Source organism: Argiope bruennichi, chromosome X2 (assembly GCF_947563725.1).
Source record: "Argiope bruennichi chromosome X2, qqArgBrue1.1, whole genome shotgun sequence".
In the NCBI taxonomy this organism is placed as follows: Eukaryota; Metazoa; Arthropoda; class Arachnida; order Araneae; family Araneidae; genus Argiope; species Argiope bruennichi.
The window spans coordinates 12,204,323-12,229,936 of NC_079163.1; the positions used below are offsets into that span (position 1 = coordinate 12,204,323).

The window sequence follows — 25,614 nt, forward strand, 5'->3', positions numbered from 1 at the left end:
AAATAATTTATTGCATTTTGAATTAAGACTACATAGTTGCCTTAAGATGTCAAAGAAATTATTTGACATAAAGGTAGTACTCAATCACGAAATTAAAGGTGGCAGAAAATTTTTCGAGAACTTCTTATGTCACAAGTAATGGCGGATTTCTCTTAGGGTAGTTGGGTTGAAAGGATCACCTGTAAGTAAATTAAAATACGCTATTAACCAAATTGTCAAACAAATTTGTAAAAACTATGAATTCAACGAATTTTAAAATATTAGAACTGCATTATGTGTTTGCATTTAATTATTAAAATAATTATTTCATGAATTAAAGACATAATTAATTACTTATTCATGATATATTAAATGAAAATGTTATATTCCACTCGACAATTTCTGTAATATAATAATTTTTAATATTATATTCGTTTGAAACTTATTATTCTCTTATAATCTAACTTCTATCTGTGAATAAATCAATTAATGATTAATTGTCAAGAACTCTATGTTATAGTAATTTTTTTCACGATATACATACTGAAATGAATAATAACATCTATATCTGCAAGAAGATAAATAAAAAAATAATAACTTATTAACATATTGAATAATTTAAAATTGTACTGAAATATTAAATATATTGTCTAAAGCTAGGAAATGTCTAAATATGCCACTGGTCACAAGTGCATTTACAAGATTTGGCAAGACTGAATATAAATCTGATTTTTCAAAATTGGTTAAATTAGTTATATAATTCAGTTTCACAGGACCGTCCCAAGGCGGTTGCTTATGGTGCAAGTACACAAAGTGTCGCGTTTTTGAAAACTCCTCATCAGTTATTAATTTTGCAAGAAGAAAAGGCCTTCGGTTTTTTCATTAGTTTTAATATTATCAAGCAATTTTGAGGCATTTCATGTCTAGCAACCCATCTAGCAATTTTTTGTCCTTATAGAAAAGGCTATTATTTCTTTTAAGGAAAAATTCGAAATTCCCGATCATGAGATATTATGTTTTTTGCTTAATTCCAATTATATTCATAAACTGACTGAAAACTATCTTCATGCTGCAGAATACAACTTTCAAGACAATACAGATTACTCCGATTTATTTAAAAATATCAAATTTTGTCGTCGATTTTTGCTTTCCAAGATCACAATAATACAAGTGTCTGTTCAAAAAATTTTGAATTGTATTTTAATTTTATTACTTAAATTATACTGGCCTTAACAATTGTCGTCGCATCTGCCGTAAACTATATCTCAAGACTGAAAATAATAGGAAAATTCGTTGAGGTTTAATATTAATCAAAAACGATTTGCAATTAGACACTTTGTCAGTAAAATCTGAATAAAAAATACGATATCATGATAATGTTATCAACCAGTTTGCAACAAAATATCAAGGAAATGAAGCAAAAATCATATATATCTTCTCGTAATTCGCATATCATAATATATTCATAAGTTTATGTAACTATTTCTTTTGTAATTACTTATTAAGTGATTATTTTTGTGATTGAAATTTTACCTTTATGCAAATAACCTAAATATCGATCTTTTTCATGCACTTCCTAAGTCCATATTACCCTAATTTGTTCAATATAATAACTATTATTTTATCGTACGAAATTTGTTTCGAGGCTCGCAAATATACTTTGCACCAGACCTCGCTCTCAATCTTCATTACATATCTCAATTTTTAGTGATTTATAATATACCAACGCGAGGACACACAAGCCCAGCAATGTATTTTTTGTTTTCACTACGTAAGCTCGCAATTGTAATGGATTTCACAGAAAACCGGTCACGAACGGAGGATTTTCTGATCTCAAAACCGAAACTCTTTACCAAACTTCTGTGATATAATATGAAAACTTGGAGAACTCTGTGTAAATTTGATATTGCTTTCTCTATCTATCATAATTTAAAATAATAAAATCTGTTCATTAATGGTCCAAAAAAATTTTAAAAAATATTTCTGAAAAAAGTTTAGCGTCAGTATTTGAATAAAGAAACGATTCGTTGTTTCCAGGATTAAATTTCGTAATCAAATAAATTTAGCGATTCGTCGAGCGAGTCACTCATGAACGACCCATCACTACGAGTGCCAAAAGACATGGAGTGGTGAGATGTGAATACAGTTTTTTTTTTACATATTGAAGCAAATATTTTTCAATTTTTGGACATACGCTTGAATTGTTCGATCGTCTAGAATTTTCGATATTTTTTTCTTTTTCATTTGGTAGTGAAACATGACTATCGAGTCATTTCAGCGGTTTGTTGAAACTTTTATCCCAAGTGCCTGCGTGCCGGTAGATTTGGTGAAAATTGCTAGGAACGTATTACTGTCAAATGTTGGCCCACGAGTGGAACACGATTTCAGGTATCAACCTCCTGAAATTATTCCTAGTCCATTTTGTCTTGTAATGGACGGTGAATGTTGTTTGGATAGACTTTATGGAGGTTATTTTGGCGATTGGGTGTGTGGAGGACAATGGAATCGAATGGTTGATTTTCTCCGGACGTTTTTCCAAGTTGTAAATAAGCGTAACATTGAAATTACTGTATTTTTCAATGGTGCTTTAGAACCACATCGGATGAACAACTGGGTCGAAAAGCAAAAATCTGAAAAAGAAAAAATCACCCAAGTCTTAAGACATACTGCATGCAAGGGTACGCCACCTCCGAAAGTTTGGTGGGTTGCCCCAAATGGACTCCGCACATGTTTGAGAATATTATTGCGCCACTTGAAAGTAAATGTTGTATTGACCACCGGTGATCATCATCAAGAAGTTATGTCATATTTGAAGAAGTACAATTATCATGGGTTGCTGGCTGATGACCCTGAATATATAATTTTTGATCCACCTCGGTATTTCTCATCTGTGCAGTTAAAGCTTACATTCAAGGTATGTGTACTTATCATTTCTCAGTTATAAATTTAATTCTGGAAAGAATTCAAGCATATTGTAGTTGCTTTTGTACTACTCGAATTATCAGTTATTTATTAGGTTTTGTAAATTCATGTCTAAACACAAAAGGTGATTATAATAATTTTAATTTAATATTGCTCTATCTACTGGAAAAAGTGCATTTTATTTAGATTGGTATTAAAGCAAATTATAATTCAAACTATTGCTAGAAAAGAAAGACGTGTTTCAAAACCTCAAATTCTGAATTTCAGGGTATTTGAATGATTCTGGAATTTTTGTAAGGGGATATAACTTTATAAAATGCTTTACTTAAATCCCTGCGTGATGTAAATATGTATTATCGCATTCTGATGTAAAAAAATCATTTATAGGTAATATGCATATATTTATTTATTTGTGGAAAATGATCTAATGCAAGTTGAATTTAGATATTTTTGATATTGAAGTTTGCAGTATGAGAAATAAAAAGGCGATGAAGAGTTTGAGTTGTGCTTAATTACCTCAAAATTCTTAGTTGTGCTAAATTTCATTAATAAAATGAAATAAATTTGTTCTAAAAAGTTCATATCATAACACCTTAAAATTTCTTTTTGGTTCTTTTAACATTAATTTACAAAAAGACTTATTTTTTTTATTTAAAATATTCTTATTCTAGAAATTATGTCCAATATATATTTTACTGTGATGTGTATTATGATATATTGTGATGAGTTGCATATTACATGTCATTAGTGACTTCTTGAATTTGCTATTGAAAGTTTATTGCAGGATGGCGTAAAACACTTTTGATGAATAACTTTAAAGAATAGTAAATGATAATTGTAACATTTTGTGTTCGTTAATTATCAAAACACTTGGATATAAATCAATATTTTTATGAAATTATAGAATTATTTCGGTGTAGCATGTAAAACCATAAATAAAAGATATAAAAAAAAAACTAGATATTTCTACAGCTCATTGGACTGTGGTATATTTAATAGGTAGGTAGATATTGTTTTAGTTCTAAGAATTAACTCTTATCAAATGTAAAATACCCCTTATTACTAAACAGCAACTCAGTACAAAATGCAGGATTACACTATTATTTCCTGATGGGCAGTAGATTCATTTGAAAATATATGTGGATGCTGTTAATGCTATTGATAAGATATTACTAATTTAGGGGCTTCCTATATACAATTATGATCTAGATTCAAGTATGTGGTTAGGCAACAAAATTTAACTGTAATTTTTTTTTTTTTTTTTGCAACATATCGTTGAACATTGTGTGATCATTCCATTGAAATTTTATAGAATTTTGATGTAAATTTATTAAGATTTGTTTTTAATATGAAGTATTTTTCAGTTCTATATTCAGAAAAACATTTTAGGATTCATAATTTATCATAATCATATGCAATATCTTTTTTAAGTTATAAAATTTTTAATTGGAAATTTTACTAGAAACTTTATAGCAAATATATTTTAATTTTAAATATTAAATAATTTAATATTAAATTTTAAAAATATATTTTAATATATAAATTGTCCAGAAATAGAAAATATAAACTTTCCAGTTGAATTAAACTAATTCAATTAAATTTATTCACTGTATCAAATCGTTTAGTAGAGCATGAAAGAAATGGAAATTTAATTGGCTTCAAATATATGTATATGTATACTTTTATCTGTGTTTCATCAAATAATAGTTTGAAAATCAGAATTCAATTCATGAATATTTCTGTTGAATGGATTTTAATTGCAGAAGTAAAATTTTATAATTAACACAATCATTACATAAATTATCTCTTCTGATAGCATTCATTAATTTTATTTTCAAAATCACTGTTTGGGAATATTCAGGGGAAATTTACTTAAGATTGGATGGATGGTGAATTTTCAGAATGATTCCAAGTTAGTTCAAATATATTGAATTTTATCAGCCCCCTCCCCTACCCCTTGAGAATTTAGTCTTAAAATTCTTAGTTGTGTTAAATTGCTTATGGGATGATATGAAATCAATTCCAAAATAGAAGAAAAGTTATAAAAAAAAATTGTTTTAAATAAAGTTTCTAACATTAAGAAATTCTTAAAAAAATAGTTTTAAATGCTTCTTAAATATATATATTTCCTTTTAATGTTCATTTTTAATTTATCCATAAGGCATTGTAGGATAATATCAATAATTTATTTCTATGTTATGTTTTAGAGAATCGTATGTTTTTTGAATGAGTTGTTTAAGAAATTTTATGTAAATGTCTGGTTCTTAATTCTAAACTTTGCCTTCCATTAGTTTTTATTTATAAAAGTTTTTAATTTTATTAAGAGTATTTAAATTCAAATTAATTTAAACTTTTTAAATTTAACTTGGCACTTTTCATTTTGTATGTTTTCTGATCCTGTAGGTAATAAAAAATTTTGAAAAAATTGACCAGCCTTTTTTTTTTTTTTTTAAACAGAAATTAAAAACTTTTTCACTTCTTAATAGCACTCTGTAACGACTTATCCCATATTAAAATTTTTTTTGAAGATTTTATTTAAAAAATTAAAATTGTTTAAACCCTTGGAAAGGTCCTTATGAATTTTTTAGTATTCAATTTCCAAATTTCTACAAAATTAATAACTGCTGATTTTCATGCATTTTTTTAAGAGTTAGGACTTTTTTTAATTTCAGTATTTTCAATTCATTTAATATTCTTCAATTTCAGCTTAGTGTGACGAGTATTTTTTTTATAAAAAATGTTTATTATTTAGATGAAAAAGATACAACTTTTTTACAATTTCATTTCATTTTACAAATCATTTTAAAAGACAGTATTATCAGAAAAAATAAATAAATAAATGAATAAAGCACTATCTTGTCAATAATATTTTTATGTGAAAATAAATAAAAAAAATTATATAAAGAGTTCAGAATAAAATATGAAGACTAGTAATAGAGGACAACTTATGTTAAATATTGGTTTTAAGGGTATCATCCCCCCTTCCCCCTTAAAACTAGGATATGTTGAAAGAACTGTGTAATTTCATTTCTTTCTTAGAGGAACTGTAATTTCTTTTCATGTAAAGGTCTATTATTAATCCTAGCTAGAGCTATTAATATACTAGAATGAATTAGTACTATTATTACTCCTTTAACACACAATGACTTGTGTGACATGCATGTCAAATTACTGAAATTTTAATTTTAAATTTGCAGTTTAGTAATTTGAAATAGAATAATCATGTAGAAATGCTTCAATATCTGTTGCTCCTTGCAGCATTACAGGAGTTAAAATAATAATGATTATTCTAAATAGGGATGTCATTTAATGAGGAAATTAAGTAAATTCATAAATCAAAGGGTCTAATAGATTAATTTACAGTTAGAACATGAGATTTCAAATATAGTACAAAATTGGTAACTGTAAACCATTTTTGAAGTTTTAAGTTATGCGATTAACTCTGTTTAGTTTATAAAAATTCGTCATCTGCCGTAATGGGGGGGGGGAAAGGCTACTATTATAAATTACACATATTTACTGCCTTGATTAAGAAGAATACAAAGAAAAATAATGGCTTTTTTTTATTTAAATGATTGTTGAAAATTCCAAAATTCAGTATGAAATTAAAATTAATTCAGTAAATAAAAATATAAATTCAGTATGAAAATCAATTATTTCTACAATAATCTTGATTTGAAATTGATAATTTTATATCAGTTAGGAAATTGTTATAATATTGAAAAAATTTATCAAATGTTTAAATGCTTCCATTTCATGAAAGATAGAAATATTATGAACAATTTTATATGTGTAATTGCATTCTAATTCGTGAATTATTTTTTTAAAGATTTTGTTACATTTTTGAAAGTGAAAATAATTGTGTTAATTTTCTTTCGAATTTTGCAGGAGCATATCTTAGTGAATTTGAACTATTTGAGTGCAATTTTTTAAATTTATTTATTTTGAAAATGAGAGGCTCAATGTTTTCAATTCTTTGTAAAATCAACAATATGAACATTCTTTGCTGTATTTCTGGTGTTATATAATATTAAATGTTTGCTCTTTTAATGCTTGAATGAATTTTTAAAATGCTTTCTCATATTTTGAAGTATTATTTTATGACTAAAGAACTGATATATTATTGGTATTTTTTATTTACCCTTTTCAAGTTTCAATAATAATAGTAATAAATCTTTTGAAATGTGAAATATTGCTGTAAATTTAAACATTAGTATTGTAGCTGATGAAAAAAAATTGAAACGTTAATCACCCTTGACTGCATTTGTCACCATTTTTTGAAGTACTTAAAAAAAAATTATAAAATTTTATTTAAAGCTACTAAACTCTTAGAAAATAATAAATATTTTTGTAGAATTATTTCTAAATTATTATAAATTACACATATTTACTGCCATTATGAAGAAGAATACAATGTCATTTTATAAATTGCACATGCAACTTGTCATGAAATATGAAGGTGCAAGTATGTACTATTGCTCCAAGCCAAGCTTGGACATCAAAGAAAAGATAATAATACAGTCAAAATTTTTATTTTAAACTAAAAATGATGAGAAACATAGATGGATTTTCAATTGTATATTTATTGTAATTATGAAAACAAAAGTTATAAATTAATGTTAACTAGAAATTATGCAAAAAACAAACACACACACAAATAATGCACAATCTAAATTCGGGTGGATGAGAAAAATTTAAAAACTAGTTATTTCAAATGAATTAATATTTTGTATATAAGCCCTTTTATATATATATATATATATATATATATATATATATATATATATATATATATATATAACCATTTTAAGACATTTAGGCATAGATGCACCAATTTTTCGCAAAAATTAGGCTCAATATTTTCCCATTCCTTTAACAATGTTCTTTTCAGTTCACCTTTACTGAAAACAACATGTTCACAGACTTTTTTCTTAATGTGTTACCATAAATTTTTGCTGGGATATAAATCGAAGCTTTTTGGTGGAGTGTCCAAAACACAGGGGAAAATATATAGAAGCCAGAAAATATATAGTCTTATTCGATCATGCATTTTGAGAACTAAAAAGAGGTAAAAGATTATTTAATTTAAAATCAATATATATTATTGATGCTTCAGAATTAGTTTAGTATTTTTTTCAATATATTTTCAGAAGGATGATATATTTTTTTCTAGAAATAAATGAATAAATCAAGGAAAAAATGATAATTTAGTTTCAAATTTTCTTTTCTTGGTATTATCTGTATTTTTTATGCTTCCCAATACTTCAATTGATTTACTTGAGTTGGCAAAAATGAATTGATAATCATAAAAATTTAGAAATTTTAAATAGATCTTAAATTTGAAATGGGGAAGAAAATGTCTAATAAAACATCCAACTTTCAATTCTGATTTGTTGTAAATTGGATATTCTTGTATGTTTATAGAGCTTTAAAACACAGTTATTGAATTTCCTTTTCTCTTCTGGATTTTTTGATTAACCACAGTATTCCGAAAATTTACTGCTCTATTGGTGTTAAACATTTGCAAAAACTTTTTAATGTTAGCATAATTGCTGCTTATACTACTTTTTCTAATTTAAGAAGTTTTTCACTTGTAACTTCTTAAGCTAGAAAATTCTGTGTTCAATTTAGTAATTGTAGAAAAGTTATCAATTTTTATTTATTAATATTAAAGCTTATAAAGGTATTAATTGTTAAAAAAAATGTGAGACATTTTTAAATAGGATTTGAAGGAATCAAAGATAAGGATAAAAAGAAATTCTAAAATATCTTGTTAACAATGCTTTCTGTACTTTTGTTATTGAATAAAAAATGCACCTAATTATAATAAAGCTCACAATATGGAAAGAAAAAAATTAGTTGCTCTTGATGCGGCCAGATTTTACATGCACATTATAAGAAAGTTATATGTAAATAAATACATTTTATTTGACAAATTTGACATTTATTTTATTCGAAAATTTGATTGTAAATTGATTTTCAGGACTACCTAAAAGTTTTAGTCTGTAGAAATTTTGAATAATTCTTTTAATAATTAATTTTTTTCTCTTGCTGTAGTATTATCATTATTATACCTAGCTTTACATAGCACTATTAACTGCTTTTTCAAATTTTTCAGGTTAGATATTGTGTATTGGAAGATTATTATATAAAATAAACTCGAAATTACCATGAAAATCTGTGTCTGCTTTGTCTGATTTATTACCAATTGATTAGATTTCTCTTTTTGAATAAAAGTTTATTTGCACCGTGAATTTCTTTTTAATATTTATTTCTGCTACTTCCATTTCATAGTGATTTTTATTCTAATTATACCAACCTTACGTGAAACTGACAAATTGTCTTATTACTTTGTGCATGTTTGTCTTGAAATTGTGCTTTACTGCAGAGCAATATTATGTCTGTCAAAATTTTGCTATTGTTATAATTTTAAATTTATTGATGTATTAAAAACTTATTTATAACTTTTTTTGTTGCAGGGTTGCTTGGAAACAAAAGAATATATTTTGAATGAAGTGACGAGATGCTTAAATTTACACCCTAGTCGAATATGCATAGTAGCAGCTCTTCTTGGTAATCACATACTTAGTGAAGCAGATCTAGCCTCATTTCATCGTTCATTATGTCCCGACACTAAAGGAAAAGTAAGTAAATTTATTCTATAAAAGTTCTTCATTAATTTCTTTTAAAATTGATACATTTTAAATCCAATCAGTTGAAAAGGTTTTTGAATGTTGCTTATTACTAAGGAACTATTGGTCGCAGATTAAAACCAAAAATATCTATCACCTTTGAAAAGTCTCTGAATATACTCAATTTTTGTTTATGTAAAGGATCATTTTTGAAATTAAAGTTTGTAACAACACTTTTTTTCAAATTATAACATCTAGTTTTGAAATTCTCTCATTCACTAATGAAATTATTTTGAATACATATAAAAGTTAATAATTTCAGAAAAATCGTTGATTAATGCGAGAGTTAAAATTTAGGTTTCCAAATGTTAAATGAAGATTTAAAAAAATATCTCTGCAAATAATCACTTGATTATAATAGTTAATATATTGCTAATTAATTTATATTAATATATTGTTAACTAATAAACACTATGCATTTTAAAGTCATTATATGGTTTTAGTTATGAAGCTTGTGTATTAAAAATTAATATATTGAAACACTAAATTTTTTTATGCCAATCAGCAGCTTAAAGTCCATGCTTTATGGGATTTCAGTAATTTTATATATACTGGGAAATTCAAAAACATTCAAGATTCTACAATTTTCACTATTTTTACTTTCTTGTGTGCAAAGTATATAAAGCAAAAGTATTTTAATTGTCAAAAATTCCAAACTTGATGTTTTGAGGAATCTCCACCTTTCAGACCTTCCTGAGTCAGATATAATTACATAAATGTGTTATTCAATCTCTTTCTCTGTTTCTGTTTGAACATAACAAATTTCGATTTTTTAGTTAAAAATATTTTAAAGTTATGTTGTTTTTAGAACTCTTTTAAACTTTGAACTAAATCCCTTTAGTAGAAGTCTGATTGAATAATAGTGAACATAATAATTATAGAAGTAAATAGCTAACTGAATAAAATTTGGTATTCAGATTTAGCATTTAAAGTATAGATTGAGTTGAAATTTTGAATTAAATCCATTGCGAAGTTGACTGTCTGTACTTTTACTTGCATGTAAGGTACCCCCCCCCTCTTGCATTTCTGAAAATTTCATGTTGCAATACTGAAGAGAAAGTTATGAATGGATGAGAAATGTTTTAATAGAACAATAACTTAAATTCATTGTTGGTTTCCACTCCCATTTAGAATATAAAAGTCATAAAAAATGATGAGAATTGGCTGTTTTTCATTGATTTTTTTAAAGTTTTAATAAACTGCAAAAATTTTTAAAAAAATTATTTTTGCAAGATTCCGGCACATTCCCTGCAAAGTAAATTTTAAAAAATGCATGAAATTACTGCGGTATGTAATTTTTAATGCCTAATCATCTCTTAAAAAATACTCTATCTACCAATAAGTAATTGGACACCTGTGATCAGGGGTGTTTGTGCTCCGGGGAAACCCCGGAATTCCGGGGATTTTGAACTTCGATACCCGGAAATTCCGGGGATCGTCGTTCAAAAGGAAGTAGGAATAATAATGAATTATTTATTTTGATCTGGGTAATTTTGTTTGCTTTGAAAGCAGAAAACGCAAGGTCAGTGTGTGTGGTGAAAACTTTTCCTTTCTTTCTCCAAAGGCAGTGATAATGCGTGAAAAGGGGGAAAAAACTTCTTTTTTGTTCTTTCCTTATTGCGAGTTATGACATTCCCCCGGTTCTCGGACATTCTCTTCTGGATTCTTTTCGGCAAGTAGGCGCGGCAGAAAAAAAAGGGAGAGACTTCGCTACCAGATGTGCGATCACGTGACCTGGGTTCAAAGGTCTTAATTTTGCAAAAAAAGTAATTCATTGAACTTTTATAATTAGGTCATTCAATACTTCATAATTGTAATTTTTCATTTCTCCCCCCCCCCCCCCCTTTCTCGAAACTCCAAAATGTCGGTAGTAAGTCCGTAAAAGTTTCAGGGGATTTTTTGGGGTCCCACAAACACCCCTGTGTGATAAAAAATATAAACACTATTGCTATTCAATAGTTGGTAGAACTTCCACATGAGGCAATTACAGCCTTAACTCTCCAAAGCATGCTTTCCACAAGTGTTTTGATGATTGGCATTTGTATTTTCTTCCACTCGGCTTGGAGAAGACGCAAGTTCTTTCATTGATTTTGGATGACTGTTGTACTCCTTAATTCGGCGATCCAATTCGTCTCAGGGGTTTTCTATAGGATTCAAGTCTGGTCTCTGAACAGGCCAGTCCAGTCGGTTTACCCCATTGTCATCATACTAATCCTTGGTGGACCTTGCTGCTTGACAAGTGACATTATCATCTTAGAAATAACGATGATCCAACCCTAAAAGCCACAGCGTAGGAAGCACGTTGTTGTTTAGAATAATGGAGTAGAAGTCAGTGTTGAACTTACCATGAGTTGGGATGAAGGGTTCCTGTATATACCACGAGAAACATCCCCATGCTATAATTCCACATCCGCCAAACTTTACTGTAGGTACAATGCATTCTGGCAAAAGGCGTTCTCCATGCATATGCCAAACCCAGACTCTGCCATCCGAATGATAGAGATTAAACCTTAATTCATCTCTCCAGAGAACCTGTTTCCATTATTCTACTGTTCAATTTCGACGTACCTTGCTCGACCTCAATCGAACATCATGGTTTGATTAATCAAAGGCTTATGGGTGGCAGCAAAACCATGGAAACCAAGTGAATGTGTTTTCTTGCAGACGGTATTTATCGAAACAACAGTCCCGGATGCTTGTTGGAATGGCTAGAGTATGTGGGCTATCGGTTTGGTGCGGTTTTCCAAATTTTTTTTTGGGGGGTAGCACTTGTCGGTCTCCATCTCTTTGTTTCGTGAGTCTGCCGAGTTGAAGCCCATTCCGACTATCGCCACTTACCTTCCACTTCATTATCACAAATGCCATTGTTGATTTTGGAATGTTTAACTCAGTAGATATGTCTCTTAATGATCTGTCATTTCTTTGATATCCGACAATTACGCTTTTATTGAAATCGGAAGCTCCGAATTTCGTGGGTGTCCAAATACTTATTGGTAGATTTTGTTTTATGCATCCTTCTGTCAATGATTTATAATAGTCTCATAACATGCATAACAAAAGTTTGAGTCTAAAAAAAATGTCTGTCATATTTATTTTCTTTGTTTATGATAACGCATTGCAAAGCGGAGCTTAAAGACTAGAATATCATTTGTTAGCAAATGATTGGCAAGAATATAAAAAACAACAACAAAAAAAATAATCTTTTAAGAAAACACTTCAGCTGTTAAAGCATCTTTATTTTATGCATTTTTTTTTTTTTTTTTTTGTGTGTGTGTGTGTGTGTGGCATTATTTTTCTTCTTGCCAGATTATACTTGGAAGTTTGATTTAGGGACACTCGAGAGAAAACTTAGGCATTTGAGACCTAACCCTCTGACTGTCATTTTGTTGACTGAGTAAATCAATTTGACCAATCTAGACTATTTTCGTCCAAACAAAAGAAAGTGGACCCCATCCCGTTGGAATGATGACTACCAAAAGGCATCTTACAAATGGAGTAAGAAATTCCATGACTGCACTTGAAAATGAAGAATCGGTCATTTTTCTAATTCAAATCTGATATTAAACAATGTAGCGATCACATTTGACAAATATTTTTGTGTGCATTTGAATATAAGTGCACTTTTTATTATCAAACCAGAGGATTTTGATAATAAAAAGCGAATAGTGTTAAATGGGATCCTAGTAAGTTTAGGCCATTGTAGCTGAAGTATTTTGAAAGGGGTTTTAATTTTTCACTCTTGTATATCTATACATAATATAAAATGAAGTCTCCTGAAAGCGTCTATATGTTGGAACCATAAAAACTCGAGAAATAGTTTACGAATATTCGAGATATTTATACTATTTTGTAGAGCATTTACTGGGAAAGGTTTTAGTACATTAAAGTTTATAAATTGCAATTTTATAATTGCAATTTTAATTATTCCGCGCATGCGCGAAAATCTCAAACTGCGCATGTGCAAATAGCAAGAGCTGTAGTATGCATTGGCTATACTTTTTTTTTTTTTTTTGTTTACCTCTGTTTTTCAGTCACGTCAGAACGGCTGAACGGAATTGGATGAAATTTAGCACAGAGATAGATTATAGTCTGGAATAGGACGTAGGCTATTGTTTATACCTTTTAAATTTTTATTAATTAAAAACTAACTTTCCCGCCAAAAATCTTTTCATTTCCCCCCCCGCTAAATGAGTAAGTCTTCAGTCTTTTTTTCCCCCACGTTAACGAGGTTAGGCTTATCATTTTTTCGACCTATTATTTCAAACGATTCTGTTTTTTTCTTAGTGTTTGATGCATTTAAAATTAAACTTTGTTAATTAGTTGATCTTTCGGCTTCATTCAGAAGTACTTTTAAATTAAAATAAAACAGAATAAAGGAAATTAAAAATTTCTAATCTGCATTGCGTTACCCCAGCCGGGGTAGAAAATTCTTGCATTTGTGTTACTCCAATTGGCTTTGAAAATTCACGCATGCGCAGTTTGTTTTTATTGTTGACAACAGTATTTTCATTTTAATTAAAAGTTTAAAAATTATGTGTATTATACTATTGTAGTTGTCTCAATCGATAAATAAAATAGACTTGATTTTAAAAAAATACGGACTTGATTTGAATCTTCTGCTAGCCCAGCTCCGCAAGGACCACAATCGGGCATTGCTGCAACTTTGCTTAACGGCAGATTCCGTTTTCAAACTGCCGCTTAATCTTGCAAGCAAAGATACCCCAACATGCAACATCACTAAAAACAGTGTCCGGGGTGTCCTTTTGCAGCAGTGCAATTTAATATTATGGGACGAGTACGCAATGTTTCATAAGCATGCATTAGAGGCGTTAAACCGCAGCCTGCAGGACATGCGCGGCAACCAGGCGGTGATGGGAGGCGTTGTCGTTTTGCTCACGATGACCTGTTTGCAATTTTACTTGCGGACTATCAAACCCCATCCAGCTGTGGGATAAATACAAGGACGCTTTATCAGAAGATATCGTGCATAGGCTGGATGGCACTCACAATGACCTAATCATTAACGGAGCTCAGGTATTGATTGAGGCGCAAGATGCCTAAGTCAGTTCTCATACATATACATCAAAATTTCCACGCGAACGAAGTCGCTGGTAAAATAGCTAGTGAAGTATAAAAAAAGTATTGCAATTGCCAAAAGAATTTTAATTCAATATTTTGACGAATCTTCATGTTTTAGAACTCTCCGAGTTCAAAATACACATTTTAGCATTATATGTGCTCCCCTGTCTGTCGGACAAAGATATTGTGAGCTAGATGGATGAAATTTGGTATAGTCTTTACACCAAATAGGTAGATTTCTATCAATTTTGTGTAAAATCCATTCAGAGGAAGTCTATCTGGTTGTTTAAATATAAGTTAACTAGACAACTATAAAATGGAAAGAGATGGATAGATGGATGAAATTTGGTGCACATATTTAACATCTATAGTATAGACACCTTTAAAATCCAACTAGGGGTTGACCGTTTGTTGATGTATACTTTTAGAAATATATAAACATAACACAAAAATGCAGTAACTTAAATATATCAAATTTGATGTGTCATTTTGTGATTACAAGTATACTTCAAATTTTTGTTTTAATCAGTTGAGAAAACCATGTCTAAAACACAAATTTGATTTTTGGATACTATTAACTGCATGCCAGGAAAGAAGTGCCAAGGATTACACAATAAACTGAGTAAAAATGCTAAATTCATGCCAAATGTTAATATTTTGCAACTACTGTACAGCAGTGCCATACAAGATGATTTCTGGGATAACACCTTTATTAGAGAGTATGAGAGAAAGTTGTGGGAAGACCACATCCATCGGTTTGCTTTCTATATTCTTGCTATTTGTTATTTTTAAACCGGTGGATTTTTTTGTTTACTTTTTCAATGTGTTATAAAAAAAAAAAGAAAGTGAATGTAGTTGATTATTTTAACCCTTTTGGAACGGGATGTCTGTATTTTAGATGTTTGCTCGGGACGGAGTGTACACGATACGAATAATCTCGCACGACAGGGATTTTGTATCACTAAGCCAAGCTTTGAAAAAATAAATAAAAGCAAAAAATAAAACTTAAATTCTAACGTCGTTATTTTTGATATTATTAGCTCCGCTGTTATATATGTTAAAGTTAGCATTTAGTAATCTTTTTCTTTTAATTTACATTAAAATATATTTAAAAAAACTCATTTATTTACATTGTGAAATAATTTTCAGAAGTCCTATTCAAATTATTCCGAAGTTTTAATGGACTAAATATATTAATATACTATAAAATAAATATTAAAAAAATCCTAATGACATAATTTGTCATTTTGGTAAATGTTAGACCTTAGCTAAAGATTAAAAAAAAAAAAAACATTTATCAGTAAATACTCATCATTGTAGTTATCCTATGAAATGAAATTTGGTATTGCAAAAACATTTCTTGAAGATACTTTGAAAAATTTACAAACTGTTAAATTTTCTTTGAATTCAGATGAAGTTATAAACAATAATATACAAGTGCTTTTATTATTGGGAAGTTATTTTTTCCGTTAAGTAAATAAGAGTTATTGTGGAACATCTTGTTTCTGTAAATGTGTTAATAGTAAGTTAAGGAAACATTTAAAAATAATTCAAAATTTTTTGTAAGTAATGAAATACCTTGGGAAAATTTTGTCTGTTTTTTAATAGAGTCTTGCAGAGTTTTTTCAGGGGGGGGGGTGAGTGGCATTGAAACAAGAATTGGGAAGGTAAAGGCCCCTCATTTTTTGGATATTGGTGCTGTTTCATTTCATCATATCCACAATGCCTGCAAAGACATTTGACTTTTGGCTTGAGAATTTAATGTGACAGAGATTTAATGATACAAATTGGTCAGTTATGTGTTAAAAAATGACGGTGTAAAATGTTAATTTTGTGCCATATTAAATTTCAATATTTCCCATCATTGATGATCATATTATGATGCTGTAATGAATATGTAACTCTTTTGTATTTCTCAGTAGCAGTGTCAAAACTGTGTATTTATCTGCAGTATCCCTATTTAATAAGCATAGATATCCTGTTTTATGAAAGGGTGCAAATGAAGGAAATGCCAAAGAAATTATTAAAAAATATGACTGAAGGAGAAGATACAATAATCCAGAAGTCGTTTTACTGTGGAAGGAGCTCTCTTAAATCTCTAATTTTATGATTCAATTTTACCTTTATTAAAGAAATATGTGTGCATGTTTCAATCTCAATTATTCATGAGATCAGAATCCTATCATTAAGAATTGAAATACTTATTAATTTATTTTATCTTTTTATCTTTATTTTATCACATAAGTTTGAGTAAAATGTTTGTTAGTGCAGTGACTCGTGTTAAATGGTTTTGATGATTGTGCAAAAGAAATTATTTATAAACTAAAACCTATGCAAATTTTACTGATTATTTATAAGAGAATTACCTCTGGAAATCCTTTACTGAAGTGCATCTCCTTGATTGATCTAGAGAGAATGAGGTTACATTTAAGATGTAATAGAAGTAATCTTCTTATAGACTTCTATAGAACCTTAGTCATATTGCAATAGATATTTGGTGGCCTAAATTTTAATAAAATAAATATGATATGATAAATATAATAAAATGTAATAAATATACTAGTTTCAGTAAGATGAAAAAAGCTATTATTATTTTCATGGGCTTCAGATTGAAGGTACATTTAATATAATGTCAGATTGAAGAGATAAAAAAGCAAGAAGAATGAATATTGAAATGTATTTTTCAGTTCAAAATGTAAAATACGAAATGAGGAGCAAAGAGCAATCTACTGTGGAGTATTTTGGATTTTTTAAAAATTTATTTATTATTTTACATGATGCTATTGATTGTAGATTGTCAAAAAATTTAAAGTCATTGTAAAAATGTTACCATAAAGAACTATTTTGTTTGCAAAAAAAGCAGAGAAAAAAATACAGAACCACCAGCAAAGAAAAAAATAATTTAAAAAATTGAAAATGGAGGAAAATAGCAGATTTAAGCATAAAAGGAAGTTTTGGTTAAAAAATAAAAAAAATATTAAAAATAATATATAAATAAAGTTTTCACATGACCATATTTTCTTTAATATTTTGTGTCATCTTTACCTTTTTTTTTTTTTTTTTTTTCTTCTTCTCAGTGCTTATGCTTGGCATGATTCATTAGTTATAAAGTTCAGTTTTTATGTCTCCTAAGTAGAAGTTTAAGGGTTGTAAAACTATTTTCTAATTTTATATGGTTTCTACGACAAGTGCTTGTATTTCTTCCGTTAAACTTGTAGTGATGCTTCAAGACATCGTATTTATCTGAATAATCAAATAATCTCACCAGCTGTATTTTAATAATTTTTTTCTCTATTAAATCTTTATAGTTATCGTGAGCTTGTGATGAATTTAACTTAATTTTATTTATTTTATGCAACCCCATAAAAAAATTGTTTTTTTACCCATTTCCTTAAAAATCAGACATTTAAAGATTGAAGGAAATTTTATCAGAATTGTATTTTCCTCTAATTTGCGCTAGAAGAAAGTTTTGAAATTGATAATTCTTTTTTTCCCTCTTGAAATATTTTATATGCAGCAGAAAGAAGAATTGTAAATATCTTAAATTAGTTTTTAATTTTATGCACTGGCAAAAGTGTGCAAGACATTTCATTGTTGTCTTCTAAAGTAAAAATTGCACAATTCCTGTGTGAGAGGTTCAGAAATTTTGTTACTAAAAATCTAACTACATATGTGTTGTTGAATTATAATGCTAGTATATTGTGTTTTACTGTATTGGAATAGGTTCAACCATCTGATGAATTTGAGTGGAATGAAATTCAAAAACATTCTCTGTTTGAAATGAATATATTATAAAGCTTTATATTTTTATTTACTTTTAGGTTTCTTCAAATACATTGATTAAAGCAGTCGTAGATTTTGTTAGAAACTTACCATCTGTTGATGATCTAAATGATGTTGCATGGCAAGTTTTTGGATCAAATAATGATGAAAGATGTGAAAAATTCAAGCAGTGTGTTCTTTATTATTCCAGAGATAACCGGAATTTTGGGGCTCAGTTATCTAATTCATTAAATGGTGAGAAGTTGTAATATTCTTGAGTATATATCAAATTTTTATTTTTTGCTTTAGTTAAATATGCAAGCTTTTTTGAAGTTTTATATTTATTATATCTTGAATATTTTTATTTTGATCCATAAAAATTCTTGACTTTTTATTTTATCAGCTGCATCATCACTGGGAAATTCAAATGTTTTATCTGATGTGGACAATGCTAATGGACGAAACAGTGTTGGAAATCGAGCTGCTAAAGCTAATAAATCCCCTTTGCTTCCAACACCAAAATATCCTCCTGTTTCAAGCGGTTTGTTAATTTAGATCTTCTTAAGAATATATATATATCTCTCTTCTTATTATGAAATGTTACATAAATATTCAGTTTTCTTTTTGTTATTCTTATTTTTGCTGTTTATATATAACATACTTGATGGGTTGTATTAAACTTCTTGGCTTATTGTGCTGAGCTTTAGTTGCTCTCTAACATTTTATGACGTTTTCAAATATCAAATATTGAATTTTTATTTTAATAATACCATATTCAGGGTTGCCACACCACTGGGAGAACCTGGAAAATATAGGGAATAAAAACGTTGACAGGGAAATTTGAAATTTTTTATAAAAGACCCAGGAAAATGCAGGGAATTTTAGGTTTCTTAGTTATTTTTTTCCCATCTATAAATTGTCAATCTCTAAAGGTTGCAAGAGTAAAAAATAGTAGTGATTGCTTCCAAAAACAAAACAATACTTGCATTTGTGTAATGTGGAAACTCGCACCTTTTCTACCTGCTCCCCGCTCCCTTATTTTTATAGATATGTCCAGTTTTGATTTCGGAGACAGTCGTTCAATTTCCATGAGATTCGTAAATTACAGTTAATGAGCATGGACAAGACTTCTGTAATTATGTGAAAGATTAAAATACATTTTTTTGGCAGGAATAGCAACATTCAATGTGCAGACACATCCCGGTGGTATTTAGTTTCTCACTTGTGAGTTTATTGAATGGTTTGTTTATTATTTGAGAAATTGTGAGCTTATTCAGAGTAGATTAGAGATATTTTTTTAAAACAAGGAGCTGCTCAAAATCCGTATTTAATATGAATTAGACAGATAAATATAATCAATTCTGATTTTGGTGAAAATACTTATTAATCATGCCAAAAAAAGGAAACAAAATGCTTGTTAGTTCAAAAATATAATAATTGATATTAGACTTTTTTTCTAAAGGAATGAAAGAGATGGTGATATGTGAAGTCCGAAAGCATCAAATTTAATGTTAAAAAATAAACTGGATTTTGAACTTTTTACTTGAAGAGGCTGAATTATTATAGGCATTAAAACTTGTCGCATCACATTCGTCCTTTAATGCATTCAATGATATTGCGGAAATAGTCTCGCATATGTTCACTGAAAGTGAAATAGCAAAAAAAAAAAAAAAATGTACATTAGGCTGTACAAAAATGTTAGTATCTTATTTGTTAAGTATTAACTCCATGAAACTGATAGCTGAAAGATCTGCAGAAATTGATGCCCAAATACATAAATTGCCAAAAATGAATAAATTAAAAAAAAAATTATAGCAATGCTTTTTTGTTAAATAATCATTAAATGATTTTTATTATGATAACGAAAATGTTTTGTTTTATTTCACCTGATCCTTAATTTTGTATGACTTACAATTAAAGAGCACAAGAGGTAATATATCCCCCCTTAATATATAAATTTTGTCTTGTTAAATTCTACATAATAAATTAAGAGAAATTGTTTTTTGTTTGTAAATATCAAAATTCTTTTAATATACTATTATTTCAAATAATGTTAAATTGTTGCTTCCTTTTTCTACTCGTTTTAAAATCATATTGCATTATAACTAGCACATGAGCATTGTTTTTGTATTTCCTCATATCTTGAACATATGTACAGGGAAAACACAGGGATTTTTTTTCCAGATTTGAGTGGCAATCCTGCATATTGTAGTTGTACTTGATAAGATTAGTATAAGTTGTCACATTTTGAGAGCTGTATTCTACTTTGCAATGTTCATTTATTTGTAATACATTTTTTATTCTATAAAGAATTGATTTAAAAAAAAAAGAAAGAAAATAAACAAAAGAATCTCTAGAATCGATTTATCTACTTCTTTGCATTACCTTCCCCCCCCCCATGTAGCTGTTAAAGTTGCATTGAGATGAACCAGTATTGGGAATCGAGTTGCAAAATATTCAAACAATATTTGCAATGCTTGCAATTCATTAAAAGCCTAAGGAAAAAATTTGTTTTTCTTTCCAAATTAATGTATTGGTTTCTTTTTAATTAATTGGTATACTTCAGTTCATTTTGAATAATACACTTTTTAATTTTTTAAATAAAATTATTAACAGTGTCGAAGATGCAGTTTAATTTTGAAAATTATAAGAGTGAAGCCTTGGAGATTAATATATCCAGAAATGGGGGAAAAACAGCAACGATTTAATTAATTTATTAAACAAAATCCTTGAGGATCATATTATGCAAACAAGTTTAATATGCAATTCTTTTAAGCAATGTAGCTGCCAAGCACCTCATTGGCTCATCTTTAGATACAGGTGTTAACTCCCTTCAAACCTTCAAATTTATCCTTCCCTTGAGTTTCCACTTTCCTCCTCCTTTTTCTTTCTTCCCTCAATGGCAAATGAGGGAGTTTTGCTTGAAAAACTGCTGTTGCAATGCTTGTTTCATGCTTCTCACAAATAACCCAAACCCCAATATGTTGGAAATGCAAGCAGCTGATTTGAAGGATGGTACACTGTTGATCCCTGGTGTATAATTTTAGCTAGTAAGTAGTAAATCCAATTGATCAGTCTGCTAGGGATCAAATAAAATGGTAATGGTCTCTGGAGATTGGTATTAAAAATGGTCTACATTCCTGGAGGTCTGAGCTTATAGATCCCAGTTAGCATCAAGGTAAGTGCCAAGTCTGTGAATTTCCAGAATTGGTAACTGTCTTCCCATACCCAATTCATTAAGCATTGTTGTATGAGCAAGAAAAAGCTTTGTTCTTTCAATGGAAACAAAATGTTTTAAACTTTTCATAGCCATTTTTCCCGTATTAATTCTTTTTTTTTTTTTTTTTGTCCAAAGTTGTTTTTTATCATATGTTGCCATGTTTAGTTGGAAAAATCTCTGATTGAAATTGTTGTCAAGATAACATCTCAAAAACTATGTCAGCCAATCAGGAAATGTAAATCAATGTCTTCAGTATTCATTTCTGTTGGCATTCATGAATCCACACTGAATTTATCCAATGATATTATTACCTGTGGGGAATTGTTTCATGTTCCAGTTGAAAAATTCACAGAAATGTTTACAAGTTAGGGAGTGAGCCATGTTGTGCTTATAACTTTACTGGTGCATAGCCAGCATTAAACTACATTAAGCATCCAATGCTTTCCCTCGGCTGTCATGAATTACCAGAATATATAAAAGTAGGCTATAAGTGTTTCGTAGTTCAACTTCCTAAGATTTAGAAGGTTATAAAATAGTAACAAATAAGAAGAAATCTAAAAATCAAGTCAGACCTGCTAATGCTAATCAAACCTAATTAGTTTCATATAAAACTCCTTAGTTTTTGAAAAAAAGCCTTTATGGGTTTCGATTCTTTCTACATTAGAAGTCAACAGTACTCCTCATTCAATACATTTAATAGATGTTTCAACAAATAATGATGAAATAAAATCACAACTTTTAATTCTGAGGCTAAATCTATGCCAAAAGACATCCCCAACGATTAAAATAACAATGAAATCGAATCGTCTGCAACTGGATATTCCCTAATTTATGTTCTCAATTAAACCCTTTCTGTTGTTCAAGAATAATAACCTTCTGCTAGTAAAACTTCCTTGAATAAGGTTATCCTGAAACAAATATTGAAAAGCATCCATTTCTCAGTGTGTTGATTTTTACCTGAAACGTAAAGTAATTCTTTCCATGAAAAATAGTTTAAAAAGTCAAAAAAACCACATAGATTTTTGTCTATGATTTTTTACCAGAATTCCATATAATTACTTGTTTTACCGCTTTTAATTTTCATTTCTATGAATTTTAATTGAATTTTCGCTTAACATTTTGTGGCTACATTTTTTCCTTTTTTAATTATATTTCAGAATTGCTTGGCGAATATAATTGTTTATTTTTTTATTGATTTAAGGGGTTTTTTTTGTACAGTCTAGTCACTTTTGATTATAATTAGAAATGTTTCAGAATTTTTATAATTTTTGTAAGTTATATGCCTTTATATCCACCATGTGTTTGGTGCAAATGGCCAAATTTGATTCTTGTGCCAATAAGACCCAATGCTGACTTATCCGTTCATCTGTAAGTATCAAAAGGTTTTAAAACAAATTTAATTTTTTTAAAAAATTTAGTGTTTGAGGTTTCATTTCATTAAAAATATATAAAATGTCACAGGAAAGGAATTTGATGAGAACAAGTAAATGTATCTAATTTGTTTGTTAAAAATGATTTAATTCAAGTCATTTGGATCTTTTAAATTTGTTTTATAAATTTTTTTCTGGATAATTAATAATACTACGATTTTTTTTTAATGATTGAGATGGTAAATTTAATTTATATAAAATAAACTATGCTAATGTTTTGAATGTGCCTACCACCATATTATTTGTTTGGTAGTTGCTATTTTCCCTTTCGCTTCTATTTTTCCTTTTAGTGGTACTGTTTTTTTAATGTTTGTTTTTTTATTGCAGACAACTATTTTGGCTATTATTTTTTGATGCAGCATGTAGCTAAAGCTATCGTTATTGTCATTTTATTGTGGTTGTGGTTGCTTCTCCTGGGTTGCTGAATAATAATAAAATAATTGCCTCTTATTATTTCCTTCCTTATAAATAGAATAGCTTGATAGTTCATTTATTACACTAATATGTTCTCTTATTTATGTATTTTTTATTCAAGTGCTCACTTACATGTCGAATTAGTTATTATTTATTATTCAAATGTTTACTTGCATATTGAATATTTTACGATGTAAATTATTTTAGATGGATCTCATTTCCATGAGGATGAAAGAGGTGTTAAGAATTCCCTAATAAGCGATTCTTGTTCAGATGCTTTGTCAATTAAAGATAATGAATCTTTGTCATGCCGATCAAAATTTGCCTCAGAAACAGATGAGAGTGAAGTATGTTACACGCTCTTAATATTTGCTAAATGTTGCTTATTTTAGTTTATATATATATTTAAAGATATATTATCGTTACTTGCATCAATTCTATTCCAAATAGTACTAAATTTATTTTGGTGGAAACTTTAAAATTTAAGTTAAGTTTTGAAACAGACTTCTATAAGAACTGGATAACTGTATAAGATTCACAAATATTCCATTTTTGTTGAATATTATCTAATATTTTGCTTTTATTTTATATTCAAAGTTTAGGTTTACATATTTAGATTTTAAAGTTTGCATAATTCATTGCTAGATATGAAAAATTTAATCAAAATTTTCCAAACATTTCTTGCATTTTTATTCATTTGTTTATTTTTATTTCCTTCATGTTTTATTCTCTTATGTGTTTCTTTAAAAAAAAGAAAAAAAAGGAGGGGGGAGGGGAGAAAAATTGGACATTGTGCAATGATTTTTTTTTGCAGCCCAAAAGAGATTACAGTAGAAAATTCCTTATAAGTCCTGCAGTAGATCATAAGAAATGTGAATGTAAAGTTAGAATATTGGAAGTCTGTATTACTTTAATTCAGGCATAAGATCAATCTTTGTTACATTGTGTATATTGTGCATTTAAAATTGTGCATGTTCTGAAATCAAGCAAGTACATTTTCTTTCATTAATTAAAAATGAAACTGCATTTTGTATCTAATTGGTATTTTAAAGTCCATGATAATTAGTTTAATTCTTTTACATTTTTATATTATGCATTTGAAATGTTTAGTTTCTTGTTGCCATTTTTTCATACTCATGTGCTGTTTCCTTTTTCGTTTTTAGGTTTTCAGTAGAATATTGACAGCAAATTATATTGAAAATGTTTCGTGAATTTACTGAACTACAATCATTTTCTATGAAATACAAAAATTCGGATAGAATCAAACCTACCCTTAATCCGAATTAACACAGATCTACTATTAATGAATTAGTCCTTTTTGATATCAAGTCTGGTTGGTTTTTACTTCGTTTTAGAGAAATAAGTTTTAAATGTACATCTTGTGTAATTTTCAATTTTGATATTTTAAAAATAGATGTCTGTCCGTTTTTCTGATATATATACTTTGAAAAATGCAATAATTGTAATTAATGCGGTTATTTTTTTCTCATTTTTTTAAAATATTTTGCCAGATATCTAGTCTCCAGTCCATTCGCGAAGTTCTTGGGAAAGCTAAGCATGGAGCCTTTTATCAGTTACTCTCCAGTCAAGAAAATTCTGAAAATTCCAATTTCAGTTTATCAGGTATTTAATTTCTTTTATTTTTTCTCTCTCTTTCAGCATTTAACTAATTTTGAATGCATTTGCTTTACTGCTATTTTCTTTTGTAATTTACTCTGAAATACCATTTAAAAAAATTGAATTTCATCTTTTTATTTAGATTCGCATACAAATCACAAAGATGACTTATTTCAAAATTCATTGGATATTTCAAGACTTGAATCTGCTGTAGACACTTTATCACTTGTAAGTATATCAGTCACTTCATCCCCCCCCCATGCTATGTTTTCTGTGCCAACAAAGAAGATTTGAGATTTAGTAAAAGAGTTTTAGAATTATATTGTATCATCAACATTTGCCATATTTGGCATTTTTTTAGTTAATTGAAACATTATTTTCAATGAAAAATTATATTTAGAACAAAACAACAAAAAGAATAATGCTATTAGTAGTTAGAATTTGCAGAATAAAATGAAGGGAAGAAAATAATGTTTCTTAATTCAAGCTTATGTTACTT

The 25,614-nt window shown here is 28.5% G+C and overlaps 1 protein-coding gene across 2 annotated transcripts in view; it reads left to right on the forward strand.

Annotated features, from left to right (window-relative positions):
- Positions 1 to 2,070: 2,070 nt before the first annotated feature.
- LOC129960088 (constitutive coactivator of PPAR-gamma-like protein 1) overlaps positions 2,071 to 25,614 on the forward strand; it is a 71,324-nt gene continuing 47,780 nt past the window's right edge. For both annotated transcript variants that reach the window (XM_056073189.1, XM_056073188.1), the window contains exons 1-7: positions 2,071 to 2,893; positions 9,381 to 9,545; positions 18,494 to 18,689; positions 18,838 to 18,975; positions 23,706 to 23,845; positions 25,010 to 25,121; positions 25,258 to 25,343. In XM_056073189.1, coding sequence (XP_055929164.1) covers positions 2,237 to 2,893; positions 9,381 to 9,545; positions 18,494 to 18,689; positions 18,838 to 18,975; positions 23,706 to 23,845; positions 25,010 to 25,121; positions 25,258 to 25,343 — 1,494 coding nt within the window. In that variant the 5' untranslated portion in view covers positions 2,071 to 2,236. The remainder of the gene's footprint in view (positions 2,894 to 9,380; positions 9,546 to 18,493; positions 18,690 to 18,837; positions 18,976 to 23,705; positions 23,846 to 25,009; positions 25,122 to 25,257; positions 25,344 to 25,614) is intronic.